This window comes from Engystomops pustulosus, chromosome 5 (assembly GCF_040894005.1).
Source record: "Engystomops pustulosus chromosome 5, aEngPut4.maternal, whole genome shotgun sequence".
NCBI lineage: Eukaryota > Metazoa > Chordata > Amphibia > Anura > Leptodactylidae > Engystomops > Engystomops pustulosus.
This window is the reverse complement of record NC_092415.1, coordinates 91077367-91097624: the sequence shown is the minus strand read 5'-3', so window position 1 is coordinate 91097624 and position 20258 is coordinate 91077367. Positions and strand designations below refer to the sequence as shown.

General features: G+C 39.3%; 1 protein-coding gene across 1 annotated transcript in view; it reads left to right on the top strand.

Annotated features, from left to right (window-relative positions):
• NUP153 (nucleoporin 153) overlaps positions 1 to 20258 on the top strand; it is a 40617-nt gene that overhangs the window by 8066 nt on the left and 12293 nt on the right. The window contains exons 2-16 of the mRNA XM_072152651.1: positions 1040 to 1271; positions 1390 to 1638; positions 1752 to 1891; positions 3273 to 3395; positions 4100 to 4213; positions 5434 to 5475; positions 5852 to 5905; positions 7025 to 7177; positions 8451 to 8503; positions 9403 to 9517; positions 10643 to 10768; positions 11363 to 11458; positions 12476 to 12560; positions 15101 to 15223; positions 19320 to 19919. Coding sequence (XP_072008752.1) covers positions 1040 to 1271; positions 1390 to 1638; positions 1752 to 1891; positions 3273 to 3395; positions 4100 to 4213; positions 5434 to 5475; positions 5852 to 5905; positions 7025 to 7177; positions 8451 to 8503; positions 9403 to 9517; positions 10643 to 10768; positions 11363 to 11458; positions 12476 to 12560; positions 15101 to 15223; positions 19320 to 19919 — 2305 coding nt within the window. The remainder of the gene's footprint in view (positions 1 to 1039; positions 1272 to 1389; positions 1639 to 1751; positions 1892 to 3272; positions 3396 to 4099; positions 4214 to 5433; positions 5476 to 5851; positions 5906 to 7024; positions 7178 to 8450; positions 8504 to 9402; positions 9518 to 10642; positions 10769 to 11362; positions 11459 to 12475; positions 12561 to 15100; positions 15224 to 19319; positions 19920 to 20258) is intronic.

The following is a 20258-nucleotide window of genomic DNA, read 5'->3' as shown; positions in this document are numbered from 1 at the left end:
AGTAATGAAAGCAAAAGGTGGCTACTATGAAGAACCTAGAATATAAGACATTTTTTCAGTTGCTTCACACTTCTTTAAGTCTATAATTCCACACGTGTAAATTCATAATTTTAATGCCTTCCGTTTTAATCTACAATTTTTATAGTCATGAAAATACAGGAAACTCTTTGAATATATGTATATTAATATGGATCAAAGATTTAAAAATGCACACTAAAATTTGTGAATAAAGAATTAGGGGTTTTTTTTTGTTTGTTTTTGGTGACACATTTAATTTAAAGGAAATCTTTTGTCTTTTGTCATGTGACATGAAAAACCTCTATATTCCTATGAACTTCTCCTGAGCATACCCCCACAGCATGTTCCTTTCTCTCGAAAGCCTGCACATTTGCTGTGCAAGCTAATTCTAAAGCAGCATTTAGAGCCAGAGCACAAACACCAGACACGGTCCTCTGAGAAGCTACTTCCGGTTGGGTTGTATTCAGACTATGCAGAATAAGCAGTATCCCTTTGATTTGAAGCTAATAAGGGTTACCATGGTAAAACTGACTAGTGATCTGCTGATGCTTTGGGTGTGTCTAAAGGAAAATCATGTCTGCCACAAGGGTCACCTAAAGTTTCAGTGTACAAGTACCAGCTAGAGGGGATTCTGTGATTGTTAGAAGAAGCTTGAGTCGTGGTCCTCAACTTTGATGTCTTTCTTAAAAGGAGCAAAGAAGGCTCTATCAAGTGAGACAACCTATTATGTCCATGTTTTTTGAGCAGTATGTGTGGTCCTGGTGTGTCGTCTTTTTGTTTAGTTGCCATCTTCCCACCCCTTATGCTGCAGTTATCAAGAGCTCTGCCTAGAGTAGTTATATGTTATAAGCCAAGCCTTTTTTGATAATTTAATGAAATTTACATTTCCAGGCAGGGAAAAGACTAGGTTTTATGTGAAAACTTTGTTTAATTAAATCTGCTTGCTTTCTCATTTGTTTGTCTTTATAATGTTTTTATTATGGTCAGATCATGACACTGGTCTGTTCTACTTCACCTGCAGGGTATTATCAGCCGTGTCACACACACTGTAAAGAGTATTGTTCCAGCTTGGTTACAGAGATATTTTAACAAAGAGGAGGAGGCGGCACCTGGAAGATCCTCCGGCTTGGATCGCGTTGAAGACAATGTCAGTGATGGACAAAATGAGGAACAAGGTCAAGTGTATGTTCAGAATGACCTACCTTCAACTGCAGACAATAGAATCGCCCCGGAGCCCATTAGGACACAGGAAGGTAGGCTAAACGTTCTCAGACATGGGATTGGCTTTGTGTTTGAGGTAAATTGCTGCTGATCTGTCAGATGGTGGTCTAGCCTGTGATTTTTGAAGATATAATTTGTTTAACTTTGCAGATCACTCGACGAATCGAATGACTTTACATCTGCCTGATGTATTAACCCGACCATCGCTTCACAGAGCTAACCTTAACTTCAATATCATGGATTCTCCAGCACTTAATTGCCAACCCTCTACTTCTTCTACCTACCCTACTGGCACTTCAAATTTTTCACTGGTGAAGGAAATTAAGGATTCTACCTCCCAACACGATGATGATAATATTTCTACTACTAGTGGTTTTTCCTCACGAGCATCTGATAAAGGTAAAAGGGGCTCATGGGTGACTTTATTTCTCTTATGTGAATCTAGTTAATGTTGTTTCCTAAATAGAACTATATTAAAGCCCTTTTTCTCACCATTTTTTTTTTTTTGCCAGATATCGCTGTCACAAAAAGTCTAAATGCACCCCCTCTGTGGTCACCTGAAGCTGATCGCTCACATAATCTTTCACATAACTCCTCTATGAACTCTAGAAAACCAACATTTAACCTTTCAACATTTGGAACTCTATCACCGGTATGCACTTCATTTTTAGTTTTCCTAGTTTGGCTATGACTGGACTGTGTTCTCTGGGATTTCACCGTGATTAATGCAGATCTTTGTAAGATTTTTAAAGAGAACCTGTTACCATGAAAATGTGCTGTTATCTTTACAGAGAAGTTGAGCAAATTGGCTTGTTATAACACAATCTCATTATACTCTGATACTATCGAGCAGTGCACCTGTAGTCAGATTTCAGTCCATTGAAAGTAAACATAGAAGCTATCTATAGAAGAAAAGCAAGCAGAGATCCATAAAACCGTGAGCCTGCATTCACAGGATGCGTTGCGTCGTGTTTTTTTTTTTATGCATTTTTGATGCATTCCAAAAGTTTCAACCTTGATCACATGTTGAAGTAACATTGCACGTCCATTTCATTTGCTAAAATGCAATGTTACTTAAACATGTGATCAAGGCTGAAGCCTTTTGAATGGGTCAAAAACGCATCAAACGCAACGCATCGTTTGAATGTGCCATCAGGGATTGATATAGAAAGTATTTTGGAAAATTGTATGATTTTTAATCATACAAATAATCACATTAATTTAGCGAAATGGCAACACCCCTTTAAATACATAAACAACTTGGAATTGATCATTCTACTTAATTCCTCCTGCTCTAGAAGATGATGCTTGCCGATTACACTGGTTTAATTTGAATGGTTAGTAGCTAGTTACTGAAAGGTCATACTGGGACCTTTTTAAAGGGGTTTTCCCATGAAAGAAAATTCTCATATCTCAATCCCCTAGTGAGGTTTACACTGTAAAGATCATTTTAACCCCTTACTTTACAATGTTACTCAGTTTTATTGCAGTTTTAGCTCCTATTGCTCCCTAGGCTGTTCCGCTGAAAATTCCAGAGTGTGGGCAGACACATTATGATCCATCTAGCTTTGTGGGGTGAGCGCAATTAGATAATCAGGGTACAGATGGAAATACCTTTCATTTAGCTTCTGACATCGTACTGACACAAAGATACAGGTCAGAGATATGTGAGATTCCCCTAAACACCCCCCCCCCCCCTTCCTGCAATTCCACTGAAAAACTTACCTGCTGGTGGTTTGCAGCTTCTCTCTGCTCAGTGTGTTTGCTAGTCAGAAATCTCTGCAGCGTGGTGTCACACAAGTGGAAGATGGCAGCCTGACCCTAAAGTTAGAAGATCTAGGGGCAACTGAAATTGTGTACACCAGGACTGATAGACAGGTTGGACTTGTATCTGTGAAATTCTGTACGTTTGTTAATAACGGTGAATTATAGAATGTGTTATTGTTATGCTGAGTACAAGAAACTTGTCCTTGTGGGAATGCCCCTTTTTTTTAAGTGATTTTTTTTTTTTTTTTTTTAAATTTTGTGTGCAGTCTCTTGGAAACTCTTCAGTCTTAAACAGTCAGCTTGGGGATTCTCCTTTCTATCCTGGAAAGACGACTTATGGAGGTGCAGCTGCTGCACGGACATCAAAAAATCGCAGTACTCCATATCAGGTAAATGTCCAGCAACTGGCTGTCTTTTTATTTTTCTAAAAATGGAAAAAAATAGTTTTACTTGAATAACTACCTGACACTCAAATTTTAAGGGTTGGCACATTCAAAAAGCTCTTTGTTACTAAGAAGATGAAAGCTCTAGATTAGAATCTTGGTGTATTTTCTGTGTGTGACATGAAGTCGTGGATGTCTTTCCCAGCTGCTGCACTCTGACATGTGTTTACAGTCTATTTTCCCTGTCCTTTACTTTGGCTGCCTGCGCATGTTCAGCTGGGCACCTGTTATCTGCTGGTTACCTTTATGCTTGCAGCTCTTCTTCCTGCTTCACTTGTGGTTTGGCACCAATTTTAATCTTTGATCCGGTAATTAATTGTGTAAACTGTCTACAGATTAGTTCCTGTTGGTTTACATCCTAATTCTGGCCTGTTACAAGTGTTTGACAGGGTTTTTATTATTTATTTATTTTTTTTAATTGAAAGAAGGCCAATTTGCATCCAGTTTTGTAAATCTCTACATTATGGGTGGTTTTGCATGTAAAGTGAACATGGTTTAAAATAAAATAGTTTGACATGGATGCAGGAAGGGTCATACCAGCAGAACTGACCAAATAAGTGATGTCTTTTTGGCAGGGGGTGCCAGGAGTTTCTGAATTTTTCCTGCCCTTAATGACATTTGATTTGCATTTTCTTTTATATATACTTTAGGCACCCGTAAGAAGACAAGTGAAGCCTAAGCCAGCAAATCAGTCGTATGGTGTTACAAGCTCCACTGCAAGGAGAATTCTACAGTCTTTGGAGAAGATGTCAAGCCCTTTAGCGGTAAGTTTCCAACTGCTATTAAACACGTTGTTCTGGGATTGCAATTATCCTCATGTTATCTTAGCTGTAGAGCCCTCATATATTAGAATAGCCGAGGGGTAATATGCAAACTTGGGACAACCCTTTTAATGCATCTTAGTTTTTTCTAATATATATGCCTCAACATTATTAGTAATTGTGTCATTAATGACATATGCTCCGTAACCACAGGATGACAAGTGAGCGATTGCTGGGATCCTAAGAAACCTATCCATGGATAATACATGTGGATAGAGGATTGAACATTAATGGGACAATCCAAAAAAAGAAGACGGCAAAAGCTGTTTGTTTGATGCACGCAGCCCAGGGTCCTAGTGTGCAGGATCCATAGTGCAAGACAAAAAGGGGAGAAAAGGCCACAGCATCCAATATGATGAAAAAAGGTTAAACCTTTATTCACACAGGCACTTTTTTCTATGCCTGTGTGAATAAAGGTTTAACCTTTTTTCATCATATTGGATGCTGTGGTCTTTTCTCCCCTTTTTGTAATGGGACAATCCAGTTATCCTCTACAATTGTACATGAACATTATAAATATCTTTTTGCAACCCTACCAGTTTTGAGGCTTTTATTTCTAGCAATAGATTATAATTGGTAATATATGATGATTCTGCTTTTTCCTTTACTCTTGTTGTACTTGTTACCATTATTGGTGCACAAAGTGTTAACCTACATGCGCATGAAAATATACTTTGTATTTGGTTGATTGTGTTGTGAGGTCCATTTACACACAATAACTGCAAAAAAGTTTGAGCTCAGGCTGGAGTAAGGGAGATGCCACACATGGCGTTTTAAACCCGCTTTTGGTCAGTTTTTAAGCAGTCCGTTAAACACATGCGTTTTTTGAAAATGCATCTGTTTTTGACAGGTTTTACCAACTATCTTAATTAAAACTGGTCAAAAAGGGATGTGTTTTCAAAAACCGCATGCGTTTTTCATGGAAAAGAAATTTAGTTAAAGGACCCCCTCCACCCTTCCAAGTAGATGCCATAAACTCTAAAGTGGGCTCCAGACTGTAGCTGCCAATCACAATGAGGCTTCTATTTAACTTATCAGCTATTGATGTTGTTCAGGCAAGATGGTAGCCCCATAATCATTGACAAAATATAGAAGAAAAAAAATATTTACAATCAGAAAAAAATGTTTATAAATGCTTAAGTTTCCCTACTTTTATTGGCTAGGATGCTAGAAGAATACCATCAATTTCCTCTTCTTCAGCAATGGTGAGTTCTTATACACAACTGTATGATTTGATTCTGTGTCTTGTTTAAAGGAATTATCCTAGAACGAACACTTATCACTCTACACATAATCCGGTTGGTACAGGTCACTAGTGAAATCCCCATATTCTTTCAATACAGTTGTAGTGCAAATATTAGAGCAAAAAGCCATCAAAAAGTTGTAGGGTTCCCAAAATGGTAGCAGTGAAAATGTGGGAAACCTGTCAGACCACCAGACTACCTAACACTATTTGAACATTACATGTTCTGCTGCTTTTACATTCCCCTTTAATAGCAGCTATATCATTGCACAGCCTTGCAGTTAGATTAGAGCACTGTGACCGACATTATTAACTGGAAAAAATTGCTTTCTTTGTAGACTTCAGAATCAACGATCAATGATGTTCCAGATAGTTCATCTAAAAGGAAAAAGGTAAGACTTCTTCATGATCATTGGACATTACGGATGGGTAAGAGGTTAAGGATTTGATCAGGTTTGTCCTGATAAATTACATGCTATCTGCCCAAGCTTTCCATGGCCTTGTGAACCTCACACCTTCATGCAATATCTGACTTAAATCTAGTATTACTAGAAATGTAATTGATATTATCTGTGGATGGTTTATACCTACAGTGGCTCTTTATTTTAGAAGGGGTTAACAAGGTCATGTGGCTCTATTATCTGTCTATGGAATAAGAAAATTTAGTGTCCCCGAATAGACCAGTGCAGACCTGGAGTACACAGTCATATTCTGTGCCAAATTTACCCTGCTGTGGAGTTATAATTTAGACTAACTATTAATTGGTGTAGTTTACACTTGAAAACTGTGGCGTTGCATAATTGCACATAATTTTTCCTGAGACCACACCCCTTTTTCATCAGGAAAGTACCTGAAATGATCCAATACCCTTAATGTTGTAGAATTTTTTTTGGGAGCAAATTACTCTTAGTTCTGACACTGGCAGCTTGACAAAGTCCCCGCCAGTGTTGTCTTCAACAGACCACTCACCATTATGGAGATGCCATAAATTACAGTGAAAAATCCTTCATGGATGATGATACAATACATGCCTCCTGGCCTTCCCATGTGTATCCTTCCCACATGCATGTGTAAGCCATGTACTGTGATCTATTAAATGCTTCATGGCATGAAAGCTTTCTGTATACATAGTTTGATGTGTAAGCTAGTCTAAGCACTGCGAAGTTTATTATGTTGTCATGCAGTAGTTGGTACTGTACCGAGTGTCCATATTTCCGGCAGTACAGTCGGGGTTTGTTCTAACACGTGTGGATGTCATGGCAGTTGTTGTCAAGACAAGGTTTGCAGCTGTTGCCTAGAAAAATGGCCCATTCATGAGTTCTATGGATTTAGCGTCTACGTACAGTCTGTTAATAATTGACCGATGCCTTTGTGCCAGTAAATTATACAAATACAAGAGGATTGGCGTTGAAATGAATGAAGATGGGTCATTGATGTGCCTTTATACTTTTATATTGAATTGGCTGGAAGAAAGTGTTCTGGATAATATTGTTCTTTACAAATTTTTATAGGTGGAAGCCTCCTACCCTCCTGTCAAGAAGCTTGTGACTCCAAAATCAATTTCTGTTGCTACAAACACATCTTTGTACATCAAACCTTCGTTAACGCCATCCTCCACAGCAAGTGCAAGTTCTCGCAGAACACCAAGAATTGACAAGCACAAAGTGAGTGTCTCATAATCCTCATGACAGCCTACACCTACCCCACTTAGCTGAAGGTTTAGATCTTCTTTCTAGGTGGCTTTATTTTAATTTTGCTAAAAATCATTATTGATGGCTTTTGGGTTTGTCTGGTTTATTAGGAAAACGAACAATCTATAGCAGTGATGGCGAACCTTTTAGAGACAGAGTGCCAAACTACAACCAAGTCCCACTTATTTGTCACAAAGTGATTTATACTTCCTGCTCTGTCACAGCTTTCATTCATATCAGCACCCTGAGGACACCAATTAAGCAGAAGCTAGAAGAAATTTGGATGATCATTGTAGCTTCCCTCTAGGGTCCCATAAACAGGAAGAATCCAGATCTGTCCACACCTTCCCACTGTGCTAGTCCCAGGTAGTCCTTTCACAGCAAGTCCTGGGCTGTTTGGGACTGTAGGAAGATACCTGGAGTCTTCTCTGGTGATGGCCTGGGTGCCCACAAAAAGGGCTCAGAGTGCCACCTCTGGCACCCGTGCCATAGGTTCGCCACCACTGATCTATAGAATGAATATACACTTTACGGGTATTCTCTGCACCTCTTCACTTTTTTCCAGGTAACATCTAAGCAGGAATTAAGCAAGTCACAAGGGTGTTATTGCAGCCAAATATAATGCTAACAAAGTTTATTTAAACTTTAGCAATAATATTACTCCTACTACTGACAATGGATGACTTAAATTCATTTACACCTCCTTCATGCACAGAACATGCCTGGAAAAAATGTCTTTAGATCTGTGAATCTGCTCCCGCTTATTGGTGCCTGAGACATCTTGCTTACTGTAAACTATATTACTTAATGCTGTTAACAAAACCGGGGCAAGAAGGCAGAAGGAATTAAATCTACTATTAACAAAGACCATAAAAGTAACCACTTAACACTCTGTGCAGAAACATGTTGATAGACTTCATGACAGTGAACCACTTCAAATGGTTATATCTTCTGTAACATGGCACCGAGTAGAATCACGCTTTTAATATATGAGGATTGTGTTTCTAGGTGCTGGGGAAAGTTGCAGAATAAATGGTAACTACCATGTACAGCTCTCAATTACGGTCTGTAAATTTAATGGTGGATATCTTTGGTTCTTTTACACCTAAAAACAATCATCGTGTATTAAAGTGGAGATTCTCATCTTTAATGACACCAGAATTATATTTTTAGGTGCCACTGCAACTGGTAAAATTGTTCTCATGTTTACACATATAATTGAAAGTCAATGTTTTTTTGGTTACAGCAACCTCCAAATAGCCGTGCCATTGATCCACCAGCACCACAACACACAGAGAGGTTAGTATGGTAAAATATATACTTTATAGTGGGATATTTAGGATTATTGTTCCCAAGTTCTGTTATGAATACTGCATTCCTACCATATACTGCAATGCTACTGTATTGCAGTATATAGCATTTTCACAATTAGACCAGCTAAGGCTAATGCACCCGAGAAGGTCTAAAAAAAAATGTAAACATTTTGAAAAACCTAAAAATTGAAATCTCTCCCCTTTCCCAAGAACTGATATAAAACCAAATAAACTGTAAACGTGATTGGTATCGCACCCAAATGCCTGTAATGCTACTTTTACACCATTTTACATCGCATAAAAAATGCTATAAAAAGTGATCAAAAGGACCCACAGTCCTCATAATGGTAGCAATGAAAAGGTTAGCTCATCTCGCAAAAATCTACACCTCACACAGCTCCGCTCACACCATAGTATGAAAAAGTTATTAGCGCCAGAAAATGCATGTATATTTTTTTTCATACACGTTTGTGTCAATTTTTGAAAATGTATTAAAGCACAATAAAACCCATATAAATGTATTATCACTGTGATCGTACCGAACCAAAGAATAAAGCAGAGCTGTTTTTTACAACTTTCACTGTGAGCTCCAAAAACGGAGCCCACAAGAAAGTGATACTAATGTTTTATTTTTTGCCAATTTCACCACATTTGGAATTTTTATTTTAGCTTCTTAGTAGACGGCATGGAATAATAAATAACTTCCTTGAGAAGTAAAAATTTGTTCAGAAAATATGGCCTCACACAGCTCTGTACACGTAAAAATGAAAAAGTTATAGATTATTGAAGGCGGAGAGCAAAAAAATTACTTGAGAAACCCTGCATCCTTAAGGGGTTAAATGGGTATTGCTGTTTTATTCTATTTTTTTTTTCTCTCCTCCCCAGCTTCACCTACCCAAAGTTTAGTACTCCAGCATCTAATGGTTTCCCATTGGGCAGAGGTGGAGGCAAGATGATGAGGGAGAAAGGTGCGCATTACACAACAAAACAACCAGATGAGGTATGTATTTGTAACATTGGCTCACAGTGCCTGCCCACTTCATTGCCGATGTATGTAAAAGATTTTATGTTACTTGAAAATGCCCTTTTATGAATTTGTATAACATCATGTTATTGCTTCCTTGGTCAGCCAGTTGTCTTATTAGCCAGTGCTCCTGTCCATTAAGATGGCTAAAAGAATGCATAGAAGGAAAATGAAAATCCAATAGAACTTTGCTTTTAATTCACTAAAAATACATCTGTGTAATGGCTCATGAAATATACAGCTGTATTAAAAAAATGTTATCAAAATGGCATAGTATAAAGGGAACACAAGAGCATATAACAACCTGGTATGATGGAGAACTACACACCACTGCAGAGATCAGTAGTGTGCTCAAATACATTCATTTGATAACTTGACAAAGAAAAGATGACAAAAAATAGTGAACTGTTAGTATGGGGGTCCCAAATACACATGTAAGATGGCTGTAGAAAAGGGCATGAAAGAGAACTCCCGCCCACCCCCCTCAGCGTCCGCAATTGTTTCCAGTGGGCAGTTAACATGTAGACAGTAGGATTCATCTCCCAAAACACTTCTATACACAGTTGGTTTACATTAATTATTGATAGGGTTATCCTACAAAATAAGATCTGTGTAAAAGGAATGGTAAAATAGATTCATTAATACATTTGCATTCTGTTACCATTCGCTTGGGACACCACAGAAAAAAACTAGCTAGTTGGCCCCTCCAAATCAGTGTATGGGGTAGTAACAGTATAATCTGTACCATGCAGGCTAGGATGACTCATTTGCCATTTATAAAAGTCATTTGAAATTGTCGTACACTTCTCCAAATGGTATAGACGAAAATGGCCAATCCTGCAAAAAGACTCCTTACATAGATCAGAACTGTACAGCATGTATCAAAATAAAATGTATTGCTGTAATACCATACCCGTAACAAGCTGCATTTACAGCTCTATAAATGCAAAAAAATAAGTGAAGGCTTTTTGTATGGAATGGACCTGATACTGAAAGGTTTAAAGTGGCCTTCATGAAATACATGAAATGCTTAGGAGTTTGTATGATGTTTTATAGTTGGATTCCACTGTTTATGTTGGTAATTATCTGTCTTCTCTTTAGGAGCTAGAGGCTCCAGATTTGCCGGAGATCTCTTTACCAATAAGCACGTCGGCACTTCCAAAGATATCCTTTGGTCTCAAGACTACACCACCGCCCTCTACTGTTAGTAAATCTGTTTTTAGCACAGTAAGTCAGACTACCTCTTTGATAAGTGAACGGACCTAGTCCCCAAAACTTTTTACTTTTTTTATTTTATCCCATTTTTTTGTTTCTCCTATATTGGTTATAACCATGCAAAACCTGGTGTTTTACTACAGTCTCATGGATCTCATCTGGAAAGAAGGTGCAGGGCATCATTCCAGTAATTATTGTTTATTTTGTACGATGAAAAGTTTTATCACCTGATTATGGACAGATTTCTATCCATTGGAAGTAAACAAAACTTCCAGTTAAATTACAGCAAGCAGAGAAATTTTATTGGAAAATTTAGCAACTTTCCATTATACAAGCCATGACATTGGTCAAGTAGTTGTTACCAATTTAGTGTGTCATGGAGAATACAGTTATTTACAAAACTGCCATCTGTTCTCTATAATGCCCCTTTCATGTTCTATCCTTCCCCATGTTTACACCCGTTGGCCTTGCATCACTTTGGAGAGGGGTTTCGCACTCTATTTTTGTGTTCTTGCTTCTTTTGTCTGTTTTTTTTTCTCCTTCATTTTGAAACGTTTGTGCACTTTGCTGCAAAGCTTTATGTGAAATATCCTTTCTTCTTGACAGGCTCAGTCCACCAACTCCACAAGCAATCCCGAGTTCACGTTCTCATCTCCTATTGTAAAATCAACTGAATCCAATGCACAATCTCCAGGGTCATCTGTAAGTAGAATGATATATTTCCAATAATATCACGTATTGGAAATTAATGTTATTTTTTTTTTTAAATCTGTCACTAGAAAATTCGTACTCTTAGGTGCAAAGCACATGGCCGTGATCATGGACTGTGCCGTGTACAACTCCTTTAAGGAATTGTTATTTAGTTCAGTAGTGTTGCTCATTGCCTCAGAACTTTAATGCTCTTTTGGATGGGTAAACAATCAGTGCCCTCCTAATTGCATGTAGTAGTTTGCCTCACTGGCAGCTAAGTCCCATATAACAATTAGAGGCAAGTGTACAATAAACCACATGCTGCCTGCCTTTGGTCAGGAATTACTAAGTAGAAGAAAATCGTCACTGGCAATGCTCCCACATTCAAAACCACTCCAGGTGTAGAGGGGTATCCATTTTAGTGGAGAGTGTCTTGGCACCTTCTGCAATACTGAGGAAACCGGAGGCGCTCAGCAGGGAAATATAGCGAGAATCATGTAGACAAACAGAAGAACGAAGCGGCACTCACCGGAGTAACCCATCAGAACTTTAATGGTTGCACAGACAGTACAGGACGCCAACATGCGGCAAGGCGACGGGCCGTTTTAAGCTGCAAAGTGCGTTCTCTAGTCTCTGACTTCACCCTCCCGGAGCATGCGTGATGTAAGCACCAGCCCTGGTAGATTGTAATAGATACATAACAACAGTCTTGCAATCATAAACATGTGTACACACAATAAGCATATTATAATGCCCAAACATACAATAACACGTGTAAAACCAAAAAAAAAAAAAGCAAGGCAAATCTCGCTTCGCTTTCATCTTGTTTTTTTGTTTTGGAAAATAGACTCCGTCGATTAACCGCAGTGGCTTTTTCGAGTACGAATGGTCCTGATCAGATAGCCACGTTCAATGAAGCGCGTAGCCATTTACCAAGTTAGGACTGTATTTTAAGTTAGCCACTTCATTTTTTTTTCTTAAGATTGAAAACCCTGCTAAGGTATTTAACAAGTGCATTTCTGTTTATAGGTTGGCTTTACGTTTAGTGTGCCGGCTATGAAAGTATCGTCATTCTCTTCCCAGACTATTAACCTATCTGCAAGGAGCAGTCCTGGTAAGTAGAATAAGTAGCTGCAAGGCATTCTTTCAATTTCCAACCTGCACACTGCATTGCATTTTGCATAGATTAGTTAAGTACATAGTATTTTATGTCCGAGATGTATGTCTGTTGAACTGTCTGTGAGCTGTTAACAGCTTTGCAGTTTACTCATATAATTTAGTACAATGTATCCTATGTTTAGGCTGACTAGCTTGCAGAACATTGTCTAGACTGGATACCATTATGCCCAGTGAGAGCAGGATAAACCTTGCAGAAAATTCTCACTTGCCAATGACAAACATGTTAAATATTGGTTGGTGCTGAAAGTTAAACAAGACTGCTCTTATAAAGGGTAGCTCGTCGATACATGGTTGTCACCTCTCACACCTATAGCTATCACCTATGCTGATCTTGTTCAACTCCATATTCAGCATACCAGCTCAGGTAGTGCAGCTCATCCTGGGTGGCAAAAAAATGAGAGCTGTCGCAAGAATGTTTGCTGTGTCTGTCTAAGGTGCTGCCAGGAGACTTGGAGGGGGCTAAAAGAGGGCAACAACCCCGCAGCAGAACCGGAGGTACAGGTGGGGCACTGCCTGAGCCCTGCAAAATGACATCCCGCAGCCCACAAATGTGCATGTGTCTGCACAAACGGTTAGAAACTGACTCCTATGAGGATGGTATAAGGGCCGTCGTTCACAGATTGGGGTTGTGCTCATGACCCAACACCGTGCAGGACGCTTGGCATTTGCCAGAGAACAACAGGATTGGCAAATTCACCACTGGCGCCCTGTGCTCTTCACAGATGAAATATGAAGGCATTGAAGCTATGGACCGGGCAGCTCTTTCTCCAGACCCGAATCCGATTGAGCGCATATGGGTCATCATGTCTTGCTCATTCAACCACGTTACACCACAGACCTCATCAGGAGCATGCAGAGGCATTGTAGGGAGGTCATACAGGCACGTGAAGGCCACGCACAATACTGAACCTCATTTTGTTATTTAACTGACATTACATTAAAGTTGGATCCCCCTGTAGTGTTTTTCCACTTTAATTGTGTGGATTCCTCCAAAACCAGGCCTCCATTGGTTAATCTGATTTCCACTGATATTTTTACTGTGATTCTTGTCAGCACATTCAACTTTGTACGGAACAAAGTATTCAATTATAATATTTTGTACATTCAGATCTAGGATGTATTATTAGTGTTCCCTTTATTTTTTTTTTAGAAGTTTATATGGGGGACATTTAATAAAACGGTTCTTTGAAGCTCCACTGCCAGTCAGATTCAATAAAGGGCTTTGGCTCTTTTTAATCTGTCAGCAGTGGTGTTCTGCTCTCTAGTGCGATTAAAAATGGAATTGCAAAAATGGAAAAAATTGCATGTACTGCACATGTACAAAAGGGAAGTGGAGTGTCAGTTAATCAATTCTACATAACAGATTTCCACTGTAAGTGGCTTGAATTTTTTTTTTTTTTAATCGCTTCATTAAGCAAAGATATACCAAAACAGACAAGTAGGTATATCATTAATAGTGGGCACCCCTAAATGCTCGCAGGTATATGGGTGCATATTCAACACAACATACACCCTTGCATGGGAAACAAAATATACATTTTAGCAGACAGAGGACGCAATGCAATGGAGATCCTGGAACATACCACATGCTTAAAAGGAACCTGTCAGTAGAAATTGACCTAATAAACCACTATTGATGTGGTGTCAAGCAGCTGAACATCTACTAGGTACTGTTTATTTCAAGGTCCAGTGTGGCAGGAACATCCAGAGAATCAACTTTGAGTTGAGATTTAAATTGCTTGTATAAAGTCGAGGAGGAGAGTTTTACACTGAATTCAAGTTCTCTCTGCCTTACAACACCACCTTCACTGGAATTGATGGTCTTGCACCAGAAACTTCACTAAGCAAATCTCCAAAAGTCCAGTGCATGAATCCCCTCAGGAAGGGGTGTTCAGAGGCAGGGGGAGCTTGACTTTAGTGTTACTCTGCCTCCTTGACTTTACATCTCAATTAAAAGTTGATTTTCTGGATGATGGAACCATGCATGGTCATGAAAGAAACCCGGAAGGCGTAAATCTGCTAGACCACCTACTTGTATTAGTTTATTAGGCCAAATTCTGATGATAGGTTTTAAAAGGCTTCACATTTCACTCTCCTTTTTGTTGATGGATTGCTGTAATGCCTGGGAGCGTCTGTGAGGCTCCTATGGCTGGCCATCGAATGGCAATAGGTTCTATAGTTCCCAAATTGGATTTGATGTAAATGTCATCTCACCCCTCAAAAAGACACTTTACAGCTCTGTACACCATTGTGTAAGTGTCAGTAAATGGAAGGTATTAAAACAAGTAAATTGGTATCTCTGTGATCACAACAAACAGTATTTGTTTATAAAAGCCATAAGTAAAATGTGTACTAAAATTGGTTCCATTTGAATGTAGTGAAGCAAAAATAGTAATTGAGTCTTCTGCCATTTTATGCTGTATATTTGTCATTTCTGTCGCTTTATTAACTAGTTTTTTTCCCACCTTCCCATAGTTAAAACTCCTGCTGCAGTGAATAGCAGCAATGTAAAAAAGACAGAAGAGGAGTATAGTGGATTCTGTAAACCTGCAAAAACTTTAAAAGAGGGAAGTGTTCTTGATATTCTGAAAAGTCCAGGTAAGAAATGGCTGTAATGACAGCTGTAGAAATGTCTATAAGGACTTGTTACCCAAATTTAAAGGACATCTACCTCTATTTTGACTGATGGTAGATGTCCCACATTCATGACACACTTGTTTCTTTATGCACTAATAAGAACAGTTTTTTTTTTTGTATTGCTGCAAATGTACAGTTCCACTTAAGTATTACAAGATTTTCCAGTTCAACATTTTTTCCCTGCATTTTAATGCATCGTTATCACAAATACATTCCTTACAAACCCCTTTAGAAACCCCTTCCCCGCAATGAGCCAGCTCCTTCCCAGGACCCTGCGGTCCTAGATCATCTACAGTGTATGTACCTTCCATTCACGATTTCACCAAAGATAGCTGATATTTTAGACTTGCTCTAATTCTAACTAGGGCAGCTGAAGGTAAACCAGGAGTATAGAACATCTGCCCCATAAGACCTTCCTGGCTTGATACTGGGAATTCTGTATTGCTACATTAGTTGGTTCTGTCAGATTATGGACGTTAAGTACACCTAGTAGGCACGCCAATGGAGTCACTTCAACAGTGATTAAAGGAAACTTACCACTGCTAATGGTAGGTATTAGCTGTAAACACCGGGCACCAGCTCAGGGTGAGCTTACCTTTGCTAGTGTTTTAACCCCTACACGCTCCGTGGCGGATATATCCGCCACGGAGCGCCGTGACTTAGCGCTCATTGGCGGATATATCCGCCACGGCGCTTATGCCGGCTCGGCTCTGGATCAGAGCCGTGCCGGCTGTAACTAATAGCCGGCACCCCAGTGTAACACCCGCGATCGGAGTTGTCTCCGATCGCGGGTGCTTAACCCGTTAAATGGCCCGGTCAGTGCGACCGCGGCATCTAACATGCATCTGGGGGGTCTTTCCCCCACGATCGCCCCCCCCCGAACCGTTTTCGGGGGGCGCCGATCGTTGCTATAGCAACTCTGGGGTCCGATCTGGACCCCAGAGTTACTTGCAAGAATTGCCGGTAAGATGGCGTCTGTGACGTCATCTTACTGGCACAGTGCCAGCCTATGCAAGTGTATAGGCTGACACTGATAATACTCTGCAATACATCAGTATTGCAGAATATTATCATGAAGAAGCAATCAGATGATTGCTTGTTCATGTCCCATGGTATAAAAGTGAAAAAGTAAAAAAAAAAAGTTATTCAATAAAAAAAATAGTCATAAATCACTAAAAATGCCCCAAACCCCCAAAACATATAAAGAGACATATAAATAAAAAAAAGTCTAAATCATAACACAAACACCACATATATAGTATCACCGCGTCCGTAACAACCCGTAGAATAAAAGTAAATCATTATTGAACCCCCACGATAAACGCCGTAAAAAAAAAACTTAAACCCTCCAAAAATGATTTTTACCTTTTCAATCCCACAAAAAATGCTATAAAATGTGATCAAAAAACCATATGTACTCAGACATGATACTGGTGCAAAGTACAACATGTCCCGCAAAAAACAAGCCATCAACCAGCTCCGTAGCCAAAAAAGTAACAATGTTATGCCACTTGGAAGACGGCAATACATAAATGATAGATTTTTCCCCATATTAGGGTTTTGTTTGACAAATTTAGTAAAACATAAGAAAATATATTCGTGTCTGGTATCCCCGTAATCGTATCGTCCCATAGAATAAAGCTAACATGATTATTAGTCTATACGGTGAACACCAAAAAAGAAAAAGTAAAAAATCCAGTACAGAATTGATGCTTTTCTACTCCTGCCCTCAAAAAAAAGTTCCTAAATTTTCAACAATAGGTGATACCAACCCCAAAATGGTAACAATGGAAAAAGCATCTCATCCCGCAAAAAAAAATGCCGTCACATGGCCCCAATAACGAAAAAGCGAAAATTTTATAGCCTTCAAAAGGGGCCAATGAGGAAACTAAAATCCTGGCAGCTGCAGGGTGCTCCTTCCCTTCTGCACCTCGCTGTGCCCCCATAAAACAAGTCACAGCCACATGTGGGGGGTCTTTGTACCCCCCACATGAAATTGCAGTACAAATTGTATGGTGGGTTTTCTCTTTTTATATTTTGGAAATGTGTAAATTTTAGTGCTAAATGAACGTATAAGGGAACAATATGACCATTCTAAATTTCACCTCCATTTTGATTCAATTACTATGAAGATCTCAAGGGGTTAACAATCTTCGTAAAAGCTGTTTCTGATAGCTTGAGGGGTGCAGATTTGAAAATGGGTAGATTATATAGGGGGTTTTGATGCTAAATATGTAAAATTTCATTCAAAACTGTATTTATCCCCAAAATAGTTAATTCTGAAAATCCGGAAAAGCGATATTCTATTTGTAAGCCGCGTGACATCAAAATAAATTATCCAGACATTTCAGAAATTATGAAAATGTAAAGTAGACAAATGGGAAATGTTATTCAGCAACTTATTTAGGTGGTACATCTATCTGCCTGAAAACGCAATGATTTTGAATTTCAAAAATGGCAAATTTTTCAAAAAATTTATCATATTTTCTTTTTTTTTGTAAATAAACGCAAAACTTAAGTACAACATGTGGGGAAAAAACAATCTCAGAATCGTTTTGATAAGTAAGTGTTCAAAAGTAATAACCATATAAAGCAAAGCAAGTCAGAATCCAAAAAATCGGGCTGAGCCTTAAGCTACAAAATGGCTGCGTCCTTAAGGGGTTAAACCGCTATATCGCGGTTTAAACACATTTTGATGAACAGACCCGAGGTAGCTTCGGCGCTGTTCATCAAAATGTGTTTAAACCGCGATATAGCGGTTTATAACACTAGCAAAGGTAAGCTCCGGCACCAGCTCACCCTGAGTGGTAGGTTTCCTTTAAATAGACAGTGTGTATAATATCTAGGACTCATCGTGTTGATTATTCCCACCTCCTCAGTTCCACACCTAGGACACTCAGAGTTGGGTCTGACGCCTATATGATGTAACAGCTGAGAAGATTTGTAAGCCCTGTGTAGAAGTAACAACATCCTATGTGCTTCACTAGGGGAAAGAATTAGTAGCAGCCTCAGCATGTGGTAGTTGAAATTCTGCTTGTAGCTGATCAAAATCTTTGCAATTGCCCTCTGAACACAGATGTTTTACCCCTCTTTCCTCACATGGAGTGAACCCTTCCAACCGGAATATTTCTGGAAAGGCTGGATTTTGACAGATCGGGGTGTCTGAAGTTAACTTGGGAACACCTATTATCTCTTTGGTCTTTTGCCATACCTTGTACATAAGAGAAAGTGTTGGCTTACTACTCATAGCCCCACCAACAAATTTCACCTCCAGGGCATGCACTGGTGTTGTATGTTTCGTCCAGACTTATTAGCCGACTGGCCGAGTTTCCTTTGGCTATAACGTTTGGTATTGCCAGACCTCCATCTAGCTTACTCCTTTGTAGTGTAATTAAGCCATTTCCAAATCCGCCTCCTAAATAACCTATTAATCCTGCAAATATTTCTGTCGACAACCAAACTGGCGAATTGTGAAGTATGGAAAGCAACTGAGGCATCCGCATCATTTTGATAAGATTGCCGATCGGGGATAGTGGCAGTTTGCACCAAACTTTAATTTTGTTGGCAAATTTGGATAACAATGGCTCTAAATTGTCTGTATTTAATATAATCCCTTGGGTCTGGCGTCACCTCTGCCTCCAAGTATTTAAACTTACCTCTTGCAGTGGCACTCCTATCAGAGTAGTAATAGTATGATTGGGTGTTACCGGTAACAAAACTGACTTGTCCTAGTTAATTAGAACCATTTTTAATGCATAAAGAAATGGCATATTTGCAGCTAAAACGACGAAAAATATGTAAATGAGGTGGCTGTGCTCAGGCTGACTTCACTTGAACGCCTCTTGGCTGAAAAAGTGACCAGATGGGCTTGGAGAGAGCGAGGCTGTACCGTCTATCTTGTATATTTATCTGGAGATCTAGTAGAGTCCATATTCATTGCTCTACTCAAATTGCTAATCAGCAGTCATACAGGTGATCACTACATCTTGATTTAGTATATGTATATTTGATTGCTTTTCTATTTGTTGTTTACAGTTCATTTTCGTTCTTCCTTTAGGCTTCTCTGCTTCAAGTTCCCAACAGACTGCATCAACTTTTACTCCTACTAAAAGCACATCATCTCCCCTTTCCAAGCCTTCTACTGCCTTTAGTGAGAGCAGTAAACAAGCTTTGGGGATTTGGTATTGCAGCAAGTGCTTAGCTGATAACAAGGCATCGGACAGTAAATGTGCATCTTGCAGCACGCCAAAAGAACTGCCAACTGGAGACTTAAAAGCGACCGTCACTTCAACACCAGTCCCCCTTGCTAAGGACACCTCAACTTTAACAAGCATGCAGGGATTTGGAGAACAGTTTAAAAAGGCTCCAGGAACCTGGGATTGTGATACTTGCTTAGTACAAAACAAACCTGAAACCACAAAGTGTATAGCCTGTGAAACTCCCAGGCCAGTGGCTGCAGCTAAAGCTGCCTTACTCTTATTCCCCACATCTAAGTCTGATAACCCCACAGTACCTTCTGACAGTAGCTTAACATCTGCAAGCCTTAAGTTTGAGGCATTGGCTAGAAAACCCATCGGATCGTGGGAGTGTGATGTGTGCCTCGTGCAAAATAAAGCAGAAGATGGTAAATGCATTGCCTGCACTTCCCCTAAACCAGGTTTGTAAAAATTACCAGCTCTAAGACATAACAATCTTTATATAGCGCCATTCAAAATTTAGAGAGCATTTGTAGCGATTCTGAGGAACATTAACATATAAAATAAGACACTACAGAGCAACAGAGGACCCAGCTTGCGAGAGCTTACAGTCTATTAACTGTTTAAAGTTAAAGACCCATATTAGCCATTGTATTAGGCAATTTTTTAATTGCAGAAATTAATAGAGCAGCTGAGCAGGGACGGCATTAGGAGGTGGCAAGCTGAGCATTTGCCCATGGCCTCCTGTCCCCTGCATTTGGACTTTTGTGGGCAGAGGGTGTATTGCTCCTTTAATACCC